At 46.2% G+C, this 15315-nt stretch overlaps 1 protein-coding gene across 5 annotated transcripts in view; it reads right to left on the minus strand.

Annotated features, from left to right (window-relative positions):
- Positions 1-15315, minus strand: part of BIN2 (bridging integrator 2) — a 34865-nt gene that overhangs the window by 16506 nt on the left and 3044 nt on the right. For all 5 annotated transcript variants that reach the window (XR_007154017.1, XM_047867023.1, XM_047867021.1 and 2 more), the window contains exon 2: positions 9804-9884. Coding sequence is in view for 4 of the 5 variants with exons in the window: in XM_047867023.1 (XP_047722979.1) it covers positions 9804-9884 (81 nt within the window). In the remaining variant the exon portion in view is untranslated. The remainder of the gene's footprint in view (positions 1-9803; positions 9885-15315) is intronic.

Genomic DNA, 15315 nt, shown 5'->3' on the forward strand with positions numbered 1-15315 from the left:
CATCTACCCCTTTCTTTGTTCCCGTGTCTGAATTCTCATTTATTTTATTTTATTTTTTAAATTTTTTTTAACGTTTTTTATTTATTTTTGAGACAGAGAGAGACAGAGCATGAACAGGGGAGGGGAAGAGAGAGAGGGAGACACAGAATCGGAAGCAGGCTCCGGGCTCTGAGCCATCAGCTCAGAGCCCGACGCGGGGCTGGAACTCACAGACCGAGAGATCGTGACCTGAGCTGAAGTCGGACGCTTAACCGACTGAGCCACCCAGGCGCCCCTGAATTCTCATTTTTTAAAAATGTTTATTTAATCTTGAGAGAGAGAGACAGAGACAAAGTGTGTGAGTGAGTGGGGGAGGGGTAGAGAGAGAAAGAGGGACAGAGGATCCAAAGGGATCCAAAGTAGGCTCCGTACCGACAGCAGACAGCCTGATGTGGGGCTGGAACTCATGAGCCATGGGATCATGACCTGAGCTGAAGTTGGATGCTTAACTGACTGAGCCACCCAGGCGCCCCTGAATTCTCATTTTTTAAGGCTAGGACTCCCAAGCACAGATTAGATCTCCTCCCTAAAAAAAAAAAGGGGGGGGGGCGCCTGGGTGGCTCAGTCGGTTAAGCGGCTGACTTTGGCTCAGGTCATGATCTCGCGGTCCGTGAGTTCGAGCCCCGCGTTGGGCTCTGTGCTGACAGCTCAGAACCTGGAGCCTGTTTCAGATTCTGTGTCTCCCTCTCTCTGACCCTCCCCTGTTAATGCTCTCTCTCTGTCTCAAAAATAAATAAACGTTTAAAAAAATTTAAAAAAAAAGGGGGGGGGAGAAAAGAGAGGAAGGTATCATTTAAGTTTGGAAGTTTTTCTGTCAACCCCACAGGGGACCCACTTCTCTTTTAACTCTGACAAATGTTCATTGAGCCTCTGCTTCTTGAATCCAGCAACCAGAAACTCGTGACTTCTTGCTGAGACTGTGCTTCAATTTAAAATAGCCCTAGGGGCACTTGGGTGGCTCAGTCTGTTAAGCGTCTGACCCTCAATCTCAACTCTGGTCATGATCTCTCGGTTGGTGAGCTCGAGCCCCGTGTTGAGCTCTACGCTGTCGGTGTGGAACCTGCTTGGGAGTCTGTCTCTGCCCTTCCCCCTGCACTGTCTGTCTGTCTGTCTCTCTCTCAAAATAAATACATAAATTTCAAAAAAAAAAGGTTCTGTTAGAACTTTTGCCCACTGGTCTTAGGCTGGCCTTCTGTCCTCAGAGTAGATCTGGTTTCTCTTGCACATATGTTTGAAGACATCTGTCACATACCCCGCACCAAGTCTTCTCTTTCAAAGGCTTCCTCTGTTGTTCCTCATGGTGTTATTTAAAGCTCCTTCCGACTCTGGTCTCTTGCCTCTGTGTGAACTCCAGTTTCTGGGAGTTGAGGCTAGACCATTGACCTCTTGGAGCCTGACTTCAGGAACGTGGGCTTGGACTGAAAGGTGCAGTCCACTTAAGGGGGTTTCCTGGGGCCAGACCTGTGGGTCAGGACAGTGACCTTCACGCCAGCTCAGGTGAAGGGGTATTTAAGTTGAGATGCATTATTATGAAGTATACCCATAAGCTACTTGTGAACTTGCTCATTTATTTTATTTGTTTGTGGTCATCACTAGATAGGCCATTGAGCATACCAAAAGTATAAACAAATGTAAGGGAGGAAAAACTGAAAATTCAGAAAAGTCTAACAACTTAAACTTTTTTTTTTTTTTAATCTGTGGAAATCTTTGCAGGAAGGATGATTACTGTGTAAACAGCAGAAAATCTAGGTCAACTCGGGGTCAAAGTAAACTGGACTAATTATTTCATCCATCTTTTTGCCTCCAGCGCTTACTTCTAAGCCAGTCCAAACTTAAAATTTTATTTTTTTAGCATTTATTCATTTTTTTGAGGGACAGAGACAGAGCATAAGCGGGGGAGGGGCCGAGAGAGAGGGGGGGACACAGAATCCAAAGCAGGCTCCAGGCTCTGAGCTGTCAGCACAGAGCCCGATGTGGGGCTTGAACTCATGAAACGCGAGATCACGACCGGAGCCAAAGTCGGACGCTTAACTGACTGAGCCACCCAGGCGCCCCAGCCAGTCCAAACCCTTCACCATACTTCAGGTTGAAAGTCCTGGGAGCTGGGATGCCTTTAAGCATCTGACTGCAGCTCAGGTCATGATCTTGCAGTTTGTGAGTTTCAGCCCCACATCGGGCTCTCTGCTGTCAGCACCGAGACCACTTTGGATCCTATGTCCCCCTCTCTCTCTGCCCCTTCCCTGCTTTTACTCTCTCTCTCTTAAAAGTAAATAAACATTAAAGAAAAGAAAAGAAGAGAAGAGAAGAGAAGAGAAAAGAAAAGAAAAGAAAAGAAAAGAAAAGAAAAGAAAAGAAAAAAGAAAAGTCAAGTCCTTGGAGCTGAATGCCAGGGCTCTAGGGACATGAACACGCAGTCTCAAGGGTGTCTAAGACACTGTCAGGGAGGTGGGAAAAGAACCTGCATTGTGCGGTATTTCACAGCAAGTGAGGATCAGGAGAACATCAGAGAAATGACGGGGGGGGGGGGTGGGTTCAGATGTTATAGAGAGGTTAGAGTACAGGAACAACTGGTCACAGTAACTGGACTTGGTAACTGGAGGTCACTGGTAATCTTGAGAAAGTGCTTTCAATAGCATGATGGAGACGGTCAGTCAGCCACCAAAATTCAGAAACACTCAGCATTCATCAGGAAGGATGTTTCACTTCCTTCTTGCTTTTTCATTCATGGGAAAAAAGTTGACACAGCCCAAGATGTTAAACGTGCATAAAAGCTTTTAAAGATGGAAATGGTAGGTGGGTGTAAGTTTGAGAGTTTTAAAAATGTGACAGCCAAGGTTTGAAAGAGTTTTGAGGATTATAAAAATTAACAAGGATTTCAAGTTCCTTTTTTTTTTATTTATTTTTTCTTAATGTTTTTTTATTTATTTTTGAGACAGAGACAGAGCATGAGCAGGGAAGGGGCAGAGAGAGAGGGAGACACAGAATCAGAAGCAGGCTCCAGGGCTCTGAGCCATCAGCACAGACCCTGATGCGGGGCTCGAACTCACAGACCGTGAGATCATGACCTGAGCTGAAGTCGGATGCTCAACCGACTGAGCCACCCAGGTGCCCCTCAAGTTCCTTTTTGAAAGAAAACAAAATGAACTCAACTTTTTACTTCACCATGAAGATTTGGTCTCCAAAGTACATATTGGAGTAACAAAACCTGTTAAACCATCTTGCATAATTTCTTTTTTTTTAAATTTTTTTAAATGTTTATTCATTTTTGAAAGACAGAGACAGAGCACAAGCAGGGATGGGGCAGAGAGAGAGGGGGGACACAAAATCCAAAGCAGGCTGCAGGCTCTGAGCTGTCAGCACAGAGGCCGACGCGGGGCTCGAACCCACGAACCGTGAGATCATGACCTGAGCTGAAGTCGGACGCTCAATGGACTGAGCCACCCAGGCGCCCCCATCTTGCAGAATTTCTACAAATGAAATTCAAATTGTTTTTATCCCATTAGACATTATATGGCCCGACAAATCCGACCAGTAATCAAGGCTACCGTGCATGACCATGCACTTGTATGTATGCTGTCCAGAACCAGGGGGTTCTACTGATACCAGAGTCCATAAAATGTGAATGCCTTCTGCCTTCCGTGGCACCTCACAAAAGCCTAACTCCCCTTCTGTGTTTTAGGATCAAGCTTCCAGGTCAAAGTTCTTCCTTTAGGCTCTTGCTCTTTCCTTTGAGGAGATGAAGAGTGTGTGTGTGTGTGTGTGTGTGTGTGTGTGTGTGTGTATGGGGGGGGAGCGGTAATGGGAAATGGGGTAGCGGGACGCCAGTGGGTGTCATTTTATTTCACTGACCTGTCTGCCCTCCTACCCTGAAATGTCTCCAGGCTGAAGAATCCTAGCCTTCTTCTTCAGGTGTGACTTTTACGGTCTTAGCTTCCTCCCTGTCTGTGAGTCAAAGACTTGCAAGTTATTCCACTTTTCCGGTTCCAGTTTCCTCATCTATAAATGTCGGGTTAGACCATTTCTAGCCCTAAATCTTATCATTTTAGCACTTCCGCTCTCTGAATACCCGGCCAAATTCTTGGCATCACCATAAAGAGTCTGACTCGGTCCTTCCAACCCCTATATAAACAGCCCGAGCCCTCAGGTAACGGACCATTCGCTGTGGAAGCTTGTCCTAAACCCTCAGGTGGACAGAGCTGTGTCCTAAGAGACTGCGGTACTGAGGATGGAGAAGAAAGTCCCTGTCCTGGGGCTCTCCACTTGCTGGAGAGAAATGGACTCAGGGAAACCCAAACGCTCAGCACAATAGTAAGTAGCCTGAAGGTCCAGGAGCAAGCTCTAGAAATGCTCTATCTAATGGAGGCCCAGAGGGGAGCCGAGAAGCTGGATTGTTGGGTTTGATTTTAAAGGCAATGAATTGGAAGCAGCTGTCACTACCAGAAATAAGAGATTAAAATGCTGCTCGGGGAAAACAATTCTTCCTCTATAATATGTTTTGAAGGGGGGGGGGGGGAAATGGGGAAGTAAACAAAGCCTTCAAAGAAAACTTACCTATGGAAATTTGATTAGGAACCTGGGCAAGCGGCCAGGCCCTTGAAAATCAGGCTGGGAAGTTTGGGAGTGATATTTATTTATTTATAAAAAAATTTTTTACGACGTTTATTCACTTTTGAGAGACAGGGAGAGACAGAGTGCAAGGCGGAGAGGGGCAGAGAGAGAGGGAGACACAGAATCCGAAGCAGGCTCCAGGCTCCGAGCTGTCAGCACAGAGCCCGATGTGGGGCTGGAACTCACGAACCATGAATGAGATCATGACCTGACCCGAAGTCGGATGCTCAATGGACTGAGCCACCCAGGCGCCTCTGGGAATATTTATTTATTGATAAAAAATATACCTACAAGCTGATTGCGGTAAGGGACTGGGTACATGACCAACTGGTCCAACTTCTGGAATACTTCACTTTCAATCTCCTTGACCTTGTCTTTCCCCCCTCTGTTCGTCTGAGCTATCCGAGGTCCCGTCTCAGAGCTGACTGTGTTGTTACTGTCTTTTTCCTTAAACGGTGAATGCCTGAGGGCAGGCGTATTGTCCTCTTTGTGTTGAAATACCAGGATCTAGCCTGGCATACAGCAGGCTCGCTTGTTAAGTGAACTTTTCAGGCAGGCTCAAATACCAGTCACTATGGGTAAATCATTCTCTCAGGAGAAAAGCTTCCCTTATTCCTAACCTACCTCCATTTCCTTTCTCAAACAGACCTCCACCCTCCCTTCAAGTGACGTTCAGCTGGTGGGCTCACCCAGGAGATTCTGAGGGGACTGTCTCATCTGATCCTCTTATTCTTCTAGATGGCCCTTCCTTCATCGCTGACCCTTCCTTCCCACACACCTGCCATTGGTAGATCCAGCCTTTAAGGCCGAGAGGAGGAGAAAGGACCGAGCTACAGAAACCTTTTAACGTGGGTGTTGACTTACTGACTCCTGTTCTTCTCATACTGGGGTTAAAAGCCGAAGGGTAACCTTGATTGAGCAGAGGCCCAGGGAGGCCTCCTCGTGCGGTCCAGGGGGAAAAGCACAGGGTTCACGTTTGAATGCTCGCTCTGTAGCCCTTGTGCTTTACCTTGATTGAATCACCTCTCTCTCAGATCCGATTCCCTGCCCTCCGCCCCCCTCCCCCCCAATTCAGACTAAAGTCAGTGGTTGCCAAATGCTGTTCTCAGACTGGCTACCACCTCATAATTACTAGAAGCTTAATATACAACATAGACTCTCCAGTTAATGATCAACTATGGCTGTTAGTGTCACATAAAAAAAAAGATAAGAACACGTTATGTGCCTCCAGATGAGAGAATATCCCACCTAGAAAAATATCAAGTATTCCTGCCACCCAAACAAACAAAATCTGAATCTCATCAAACCCTAAATCTATTCATTTATGGAAAATACAAGAGACAGAGGATCATGTTAAACAGTACCATGGGGATTCAGTCAGCCTGCAGGAAACTTCAGGAAAACAACCCGGGATCAGCAAGTAAACCGCAAAAAGGGAGGGATTAGAAACCTGCAGATGAAGAGATTTAACTTTAAGGGACTTAAACATGTCCACAAGTTGCTGATTTAAACAAATCAGGGGAGGGGCGCCTGGGTGGTTCGGTCGGTTAAGCGTCCGACTTCGGCTCAGGTCACGATCTCTCGGTCTGTGAGTTCGAGCCCCGAGTCGGGCTCTGTGCTGACCGCTCAGAGCCTGGAGCCTGTTTCAGATTCTGTGTCTCCCTCCCTCTCTTCCCCTCCCCTGTTCATGCTCTGTCTCTCTCTGTCTCAAAAATAAATAAACGTTAAAAAAAATTTTTTTAAACAAATCAGGGGATTAAAAAAATAGGGGAGTGAACATTGGACATTTTGAATTATGAAATTATTGCTATTTTTTAAAATTTTTTTAACGTTTATTTATTTTTGAGACAGAGAGAGACAGAGCATGAACGGGGGAGGGTCAGAGAGAGAGGGAGACACAGAATCTGAAACAGGCTCCAGGCTCTGAGCGGTCAGCACAGAGCCCGATGCGGGGCTCGAACTCACATACTGCAAGATCGTGACCTGAGCCGAAGTCGGACGCTTAACCGACTGAGCCACCCAGGCGCCCCCGAAATTATTGCTATTTTTTAGAGGTATCACTTAATCTTATGTTTTAGTGGGGTGATTAACCTGAAATATCTGAAAAGATATTTGCATTACGTTGTTAACTGAAAAGGGCAAGTTATGAAACCATTACAGACAGAATAATCTCACTATTGTGAACCTTGTATTTATTTATTCTGGATTTACTTGGCTACCATACACATACATAGCACAGTGACCGTAAGGATATGAAACAACAGTGGTTGCAGCATGGGAGGGTGCAAAATCATGATTTTTTGATTCATGTTTTTCTTGTCCTTTCTGGTTTGTTGTAATGAGTAAACGTCTTATAGAAAAATATTTTTAGGCGTGATAATGGCTTTGTGGTTATATTTTAAAAGAGTCCTTATCTTGGGGGTAACTCAGTGGCTTAGTCAGTTAAGCCTCTGACTCTTGATTTCAGCTTAGATCATGATCTCACTGTTCGTGGGTTTGAGCCCCATGTCGGGCTCTGTGTTAGCAGCATGGAGCCTGCTTGGGATTCTCTGTCTCCTTCTCTCTCCTCCCCTCCCCAGCTCTCTCGCTTTCTAAATAAATAAATAAACTTAAAAAAAATGTAAAAAACTGGGGTGCCTGGGTGGTTCAGTTGGCTAAGCATCCAACTCTTGGTTTTGGCTCAGGTCATGATCTCACAGTTTTGTGAGATTGAGCCCCACATCAGGCTCTGCACTGACAGTGAGGAGCTTGCTTGGGATTCTCTCTCTCTCCCTCCCTCTGCCCCTGCCCCTCCCCCTCCCCCACTCACGCTGTCTCTCTCAAAAAAATAAATGAACTTAAAAAAAATTAAATTAAAATAAAAAAAGAGTCCTTATCTTTAGAGATTAATAATGAAATATTTATGGATAAAATGATATGATATGCAGAATGTCCTTCATAGTAATCAAGGATGGGGGAAAGTGGGTGGAGACATAAATGAGTTGATTAATTATTAAAGCTGGGTGATGGGTACATGTGGATTAATCATACAGGTTTTCCTATCTTTGTGTATATTTGAAATCTTCCATTAAAACAAGCTTAAAACTACGGATTCCCAAGCCCTACTACAGGTGACCTTGCATTTAAAAATATTTCCCAAATGATCCTGATATACAATAAACTGCTGAATTAGATTATAGCTAGGGGCGCCCGAGTGGCTCAGTTGGTTAAGTGTCTAACTTCGGTTCAGGTCATGATCTCATGGTTCACGAGTTTGAGCCCCCCATCAGGCTCTCAGCCGTTGGGGCAGAGCCCGCTGTAGATGCTCTGTCCCCTTCTCTCTCTGCCTCTACCCCGCTCATGCTCTCTCTCTCAAAAATGAACATAAGACAAAAGATTTCTATAGGATATAGCTAGTGTCCCTTTAATAGCATCATAAAGAATTACTTTCCATATAATTCGATGCACTGATATTGTGCAAGAATGAATTTGGCTGGTCTTTGTCCCCAGTCCTGGGAAGTTAACTTCTAAATCCTTGGGAATTCCTGAGTGATGGGAGTGTGTTCATTTTTCATGGTGGGCCTCTTCAATCACGTGTGACTTTGTAATAAACAAATGGCTCAGGATGGTGGCTGGTCAGGCTGGAAAGATGAACCATGTGATTAGAGGGCTGGGGCTTTGAGACAGGTGATATGAGCCTGACCTCCAGCAGAAGGGAGGGAAAAGGGAGCTACGGATTAAATTCAATCATGTGGCCCATGATTCACCATGTAATGAAATCACAACAAAAAACTCTAGACACCTGATGCTTGGGTGAGCTTCCTTGCTGGGTAATCCTGTATCAACGTGCTGGGAAGGTGACACATCTTGAGAACACAGAAGCTTCTCGTTTGGAATTCTCCTGGACCTCACCTCATGTCCCTCTTCACTTGGCTGGTCCGGATCGGTGTCATTTATAATAAAAGTGTAATTGTAAATAGAGCACTGTCCTGAGTTCTGTGGGTTGTTCTTGTGGATTACAGGAACTGAGTGGCTAGTAGGACCCCCCCCCCCAAAATTTGTAGCATTGGTCAGCAGTGTGGGTGTCCTGGGAGCTCTGGAGCCTGCAGCTGGTGTCCGAAGTGAAGCAGTCTTGTTGGGGACAGTGCCCTTAACCTGTGAAATGTGGCCGAACTCTGAGCAGTTAAGTGTTAGGACCACATTACAACCGGGTATTCATGTGAGTCAATAACCCCCTTCTATTACAAAGAGGGGACTGCAATCTCCAGGGCTCATGTAAGAATTAAGTGAGATCACGTGTGTAAAGCACCATGCACAATGCCTAGCACGTGGAGATGGAAAGTGAAATATCTTGGGGCACCTGGGTGGCGGGGTGGGGGGGGGGGCTCAGTCGGTTGAGTGTCTGACTTTGGATCACGTCACGATCTCATGGTTGGTGAGTTTGAGCCCCGCATCAGGCTCTGCACAGACAGGGCGGAGCCTGCTTGAGATTCCCTTCTCTCTCTCCCTCTCTTCTGCCCCCCCCCGCCATTCGTGCTTACTCTCTCTCAAAATAAATAAATAAACTTAAAAAAAAAAAAGTGAAATATCCCATGGAAGCCTACACCTATTGCCCACTTCTCAATGTAAATTTTCTGTAAGAGAATTACCCATAGCAGCCAGTGAACGTAGAAGGAACCGAGACAATAAGAGGTTTGCTGGTGAGAATGACAGGGGAAAGATGGACGGATCATTTAGAATTCTGGGCTTCGGCGAGGTAGAGGTAGCGGCCAAAGAGGCAACAAGGAAAATCGGGGGCTACTACGATGGGAGAGCCTAGGGTGGGAGAGAGGCACCCTGAGGAAGTGATCAGCCAAAGACTAAAGTGGCAGGGGCTCGTTCCAACTTTGTCCAAGGACCTAGGGATGCCACTGTACCCCGGGGGAACCACTAAGAGGAAAGAACACTTGTCTGTCTCCCAAAACCCAGGGTCGGTGGGAACAAGAAAAGGAAGCGTCTCTGGTTCCCAGAGAAACAAGAAGCAGCAGGTTACTCCGTGGCCCTTGCCCCCCAACCCCGGGGGGAGGGTGGGGTAGGAGGGATGCCTGTTGGCTTGCCCAAACCTACTGTTCTTCTGCTACCCGGCCCTCAGGTCTCCCTTCTTCCTCCAAGCTCCCCCTCCCCACCCTCCAGATTACCTGTTGCTGGTGGAAGTTGTTGGCACTTTGTTCAAACCGTTCATCTTTGGTTTCCACGGTCTTCCCCAACTTCTGCAGAACCTGGGAATATAAGTTGGAAAGGTCAGTGAGGTGGAGTCAAGTCCCTCTCATCTGTTGGCCTCCTATGACCCTAGCTTCTCAGAGTCTCGGATGCAATTAAAGGGCTGTACTCGTATCAGCCCAATGGAATTTAAAAAATATAGAGTGTACTGTTGGAAAAAAAATCGTATTTGGTGGTTCTTCTCAAATTGGGGTATGCCTGAGGGTATCTGGCAGTGTGCAAGGGTGTATATACAAAGCCCAGAATAAATATGGCATACATGCCTGGAATGACATTATTATTTACAGTGGGGTTCCGGGGGTGGGCTGGGGTAAAGTATTATATTAAAACAAGGATTAATAAGAATGTAAAATATGCAGCCCTAACGATAAAATATGAGCCCTGAAGGTACTTTTCACTTGAGAGATGGTCTTCCAGCCACAGCCCCAGATTCCTCTAGATAGATGAGGTTAGAGGCAGGCAGGAGACTGTTCTCTTAGGAGAGCCCTTGTGGAAAACGCTGAAGAAGACCGACACAATGCATTTAGAACCCAGCTCGAAATGAATGCTCTCTATCTCCTCTCTCCTGGGAGCCAACCACCATATTGGTCTCAGCACTAATATAAAGGACAGGAAAATGAAAAAGATACGGTGCCTCTTCACACAGGGGACACTCACTTGTACACAAGCAAGAAAGCCCTGCATCTTCCACCCCCATGTTGGGAGGAGGCACTGTCATCACGCTGCCCCCGGGCCGAAGTTAGAATCTCAGAAGTTGCCCTCAACTACTTCTCCCTCACCTCCTTCATCAAATCCCTCAATATGTCCATCTCTGGAAACCGTCCCATGCTTTCTAGTCTCGTGGTCATAACTGTGTTCCGGGCCCTTGCTGTTGCTCTCCTGCATCTGCTTAAAACCTTCTAATGATTCTCCACTTGCCTGCTCAACAAATTTGCATGAAAGGCCCATACGTGTCTCAGTTACTCTTGATCTTGGGGTTGTGAGTCTGTGCCCCACGTTGGCTATAAAAATTATTAAAAAAATTTTTTTTGAACATTTATTTATTTTGGGGAGACAGAGAGAGACAGAGCATGAGTGGGGGAGAGGTAGAAAGAGAGAGGGAGACACAGCATTGGAAGCAGGCTTCAGGCTCTGAGCTGTTAGCATGGAGCCCAATGAGGGGCTCAAACCCATGAACTGCGAGATCATGACCTGAGCTGAAGTCAGATGCTTAACTGACTGAGCTACCCAGGCGCCCCTAGAAATTATTTACATACATACACACACTTTAAAAAAATTAAAAAAAAAATTCATACTCTATATCCTTTATGACACTTAACCGCTTTATCCCATTAATCGAGTTAATCACTCCCTTCTAAGTGTTTGCAACTTCTACACCTTGTAGACATTTCTATTACCTTTTTTTTAAAAATTTTTAAATGTTTTTATTTATTTTTGAGGCAGAAAGAGACAGAGCATGAGCAGGGGAGGGGCAGAGAGAGAGGGAGACACAAAATCCAAAGCAGGCTCCAGGCTCTGAGCTTAGCACAGAGCCTGACGCGGGGCTTGAACTCACAGTCTGTGAGATCATGACCTGGGCCGAAGTCAGACACTTAACCGACTGAGCCACCCAGGCGCCCCTCTATTACCATTTTATGATTTAGGTTTATCTAGCTATGTCTCCTTCTAAACTGTAGGCTCCTTGAGAACTGGGTACTTGCCTTACTCATCTAGATTTCTCAGTACCCAGCAAAGAGATACTTAATACTTCTAACAGGAGGGAGAGTGGGACTGACAACGGGAGGGGACCAACCGATGGGCTGGGACTAGAATTAAGATTTTGCTAGACTGGAATAGAGTATAAGGGGGGAGGGTGGAAAGAGGACAGAGTCATGGAAATACCCACCCACATTCACACCGCTTTGTGAGATGACTCAGCATGGCTGGTTTAGGGTGTGTTATGGGGAGTAGTGGGTAAGGGAGCCAGAAAGGGAAACTGGAGTCTCGTCATGAAGGGCTTTGAATCACGTGCAAGAGTGCCCAGGTCTTGGGGAGTGAGGAAGGCTCTACATAGATACTTGGGCCCACATGTCCCCATTCTTTCATTTTTTTTTTTAGAGAGAGAGCACACGTAAGCTGGGGAGAGGGGCAGAGGGGGACAGAGAGAGAATCTTAAAAAGGCTCTGCGCTGAGTGTGGCTCCATCCCACTACCCTGGGATCATGACCTGAGCCAAAATCAAAAGTTGGAAGCTCAACTGACTGAGCCACCCAGGTGCCCTGACCATATGCCATTCTTTTTTTTTTTTTTTTTTAATGTTTATTTATTTTTGTGAGAGAGAGAGAGAGAGAGACAGACAGACAGACAGAGCATGAGCAGGGGAGGGGCAGAGAGAGAGGGAAACACAGAATTGGAAGCAGGGTCCAGGCTCTGGGCTGTCAGCACAGAGCCCGATGCGGGGCTCGAACTCATGAGCCTTTGAGCCGTGAGATCATGAACTGAGCAGAAGTTGGCCGCTTAACCTACTGAGCCACCCAGGCGCCCCCACCCCGCCATGTGTCCCCATTCTTTTTTTTTTATTTTATTTTTTATTTTTTTTTAATTTACATCCAAATTAGTTAGCATACAGTGCAACAATGATTTCAGGAGTAGATTCCTTAGTGCCCCTTCCCCATTTAGCCCATCCCCCCTCCCACAACCCCTCCAGGAACCCTCAGTTTGTTCTCCATATTTATGAGTCTCTTCTGTTTTGTCCCCCTCTGCCTGTTTTTATATTATTTTTGTCTCCCTTCCCTTATGTTCATCTGTTTTGTCTCTTAAAGTCCTCATATGAGTGAAGTCTATGATTTTTGTCTTTCTCTGACTAATTTCTCTTAGCATAATACCCTCCAGTCCCATCCACGTAGTTGCAAATGGCAAGATTTCATTCTTTTTGATTGCCAAGTAATACTCCATTGTATATATATACCACATCTTTATCCATTCATCCATCGATGGGCATTTGGGCTCTTTCCTTCCATACTTTGGCTATTGTCGATAGTGCTGCTATAAACATTGGGGTGCACGTGCACCTTCGAAACAGCACACCTGTACCCCTTGGATAAATGCCTAGTGGTGCAATTGCTGGGTCGCAGGGTAGTTCTGTTTTTAGTTTTTTGAGGAACCCCCATACTGTTTTCCAGAGTGGCTGCACCGGCTTGCACTCCCACATGTGTCCCCATTCTTAACCCAGTGGTTAGCATCTCCAACTTCCGGAGCTCTCTCTGTAGTGGTTACGATCAAGGGCTCTGGAGTCTGACAGATATATATGCCCCATCTTGGCCTTTCGATTTATGGCTCTAAGCCTTTAGGCAAATAAGCCTATCCGTCTCTTGAGCCTCTGTTTACACAACAGCATCTCCTGGAGTTGTCCGGAGAATTAAATGACATACATTCTCAGTGCTGCCCTTTGGTGAGTGCTCAATACAAATCCATTAGCATTATGTCCAATTGCACTCCCTTCCCTATGAGTGCATATTTCCTTCTCAGTTCAGCCATATGTTTGTGTCTCTGACTCCAGCTCATTGAACACCTGACCCTGGGTACACCCGGTCTGCCATCTTCCCTGCACCCCCACCCCCCACCCCCACCCCAGACAACAGAAAGTTGCAAAACCACCTTGTCTAAGTGGTAATTGCAGCTCTCACTTCCTTCCTGCTACTCCTCCCTTCCTTTGCCTGGAGGGGCTGGGGGGTGTTCTTAGGTGGAAGGGGCTGAAAGGGTAGTCAACCCCGGCTAGAGTAAATGTGGCATGCCCAATATCCCCAACCCCCAAAAGGCTCAAGGCAAAAAGGCTTAGAAGGGGTGTGAGCATGTGAACTGAACACTCCCACCTTCAACCATGAAACTGAAAGAAGAGTGTGATCGCCCTGAGAGCATAACCAGTGCCCTGGGCCCAAAGTCCTTTGTTGCCATAAGCAACAGGGCTGCGTATCCAGGCACTTACGCCGTGTTGTAGATGTTCTCCCGCAACGAAAGTTCTCTGACGGAAGAGAATGTAGAGTGCTGAACAAACATCTGAAAGAATTAATACATTCTACCTTTGGTTCACTTCCTAATGACCGTGCACCCAATGCGAGTTCTCTAAAGTTCTACACTAAGAATTCTGCGTTTAGAGAGAAAGAAGAGGAACAAGAGAAAAAGCGATTACAAAAAAATTCACTGCAGATGTTTGGTGGCTATAGGTCCCTACCAGGACCCTTCCCCCTAATCATTTATGATATTTTAATTAACTCTCTCAATTGGGGTCATTTGAATAGGGCCTGGCTATTAGAGATGACAGATTTTTGTTAAAATTTTTTTCTTAGGTGTGATAACAATATTGCAGTTTCTGTGAGAAATCCTCATTTTCGGGATGTACGTTAAAGTAGGCTTTTCCTGGGGCACCTGGGTGGCTCAGTCAGTTGGGCGACCGACTTCGGCTCAGGTCATGATCTCGCAGTCCATGAGTTCGAGCCCCGCATCGGGCTCTGTGCTGACAGCCCAGAGCCTGGAGCCTGTTTCAGATTCTGTGTCTCTGTCTCTCTCTGACCCTCCCCCGTTCATGCTCTCTGTCTCAAAAATAAATAAACATTAAAAAAAAAAAAATTAAAAAAAAAAAAAGTAGGCTTTTCCTTAGCGTGGTCCTAAATTTACTCTCCTGTCTTTTCTGCCACCGATCCCTGTACTCCAGCTCACCTGCATTTCTCACTATTCTGCCTCAACGGTTTTCCACACTCCCTGCCTGGCTCATGCTGGCATTTCCTCAGCTAGAATGTTCCATCCCCCCCACTTGCCTGAGGAACTACTAATCGGCCATCATTCCTACCTCAAATTCCGCCTCTGCTATAAAACCTCGCTCAATTCTCCTCAGTCTTTCTCTCCTCTGAATTCCCACAGACTGCAGACCTCTCAGGTGACTCTTCACCAATTTTTTTTTTCTTTTTTTAACGAGACTGTAAGCATCTGGCAGGCGAGAGTGCCTCTTATTCATCTCTAAATTCCTTCCTGGGTCCAGCCCAGTATCCCGGGCAAAGGAATTTCTCGGTTAAGTATTGTTGACAGAACCCTCTGGGAGACCGGTTGAGTAAAAGTCAGTAGAGGAAAAGACCAGCAAAGGAGGGGTAACACAATGCCCCTTCCGAGCCATTTGCCACAGAGCAATCGTGGATGGTGAAAGCACTCATTTGAACTGTGAAGACACATCTTCCTGTAAAGACACAACTCAGTCTCATGTTGCGTCTGGGTGGAGACTGGAAAATAAAACAAGAACGCTTCATCTCCCTCGTGTGTGACAGTCACTGGACCTTCACGCCTAGATTTTCAGAGGAGGGGGACTGAGCAAAAGGTGTTTCTACTCCCAGCTTTGCTCCTGAGAGAGAGGGTCAGCAGGAAGTGGGCAGGCACAGATGTCACAGTGGTTTATCCGGAGGCT

This window comes from Prionailurus viverrinus, chromosome B4 (genome assembly GCF_022837055.1).
Source record: "Prionailurus viverrinus isolate Anna chromosome B4, UM_Priviv_1.0, whole genome shotgun sequence".
Taxonomy (NCBI): Eukaryota; Metazoa; Chordata; class Mammalia; order Carnivora; family Felidae; genus Prionailurus; species Prionailurus viverrinus.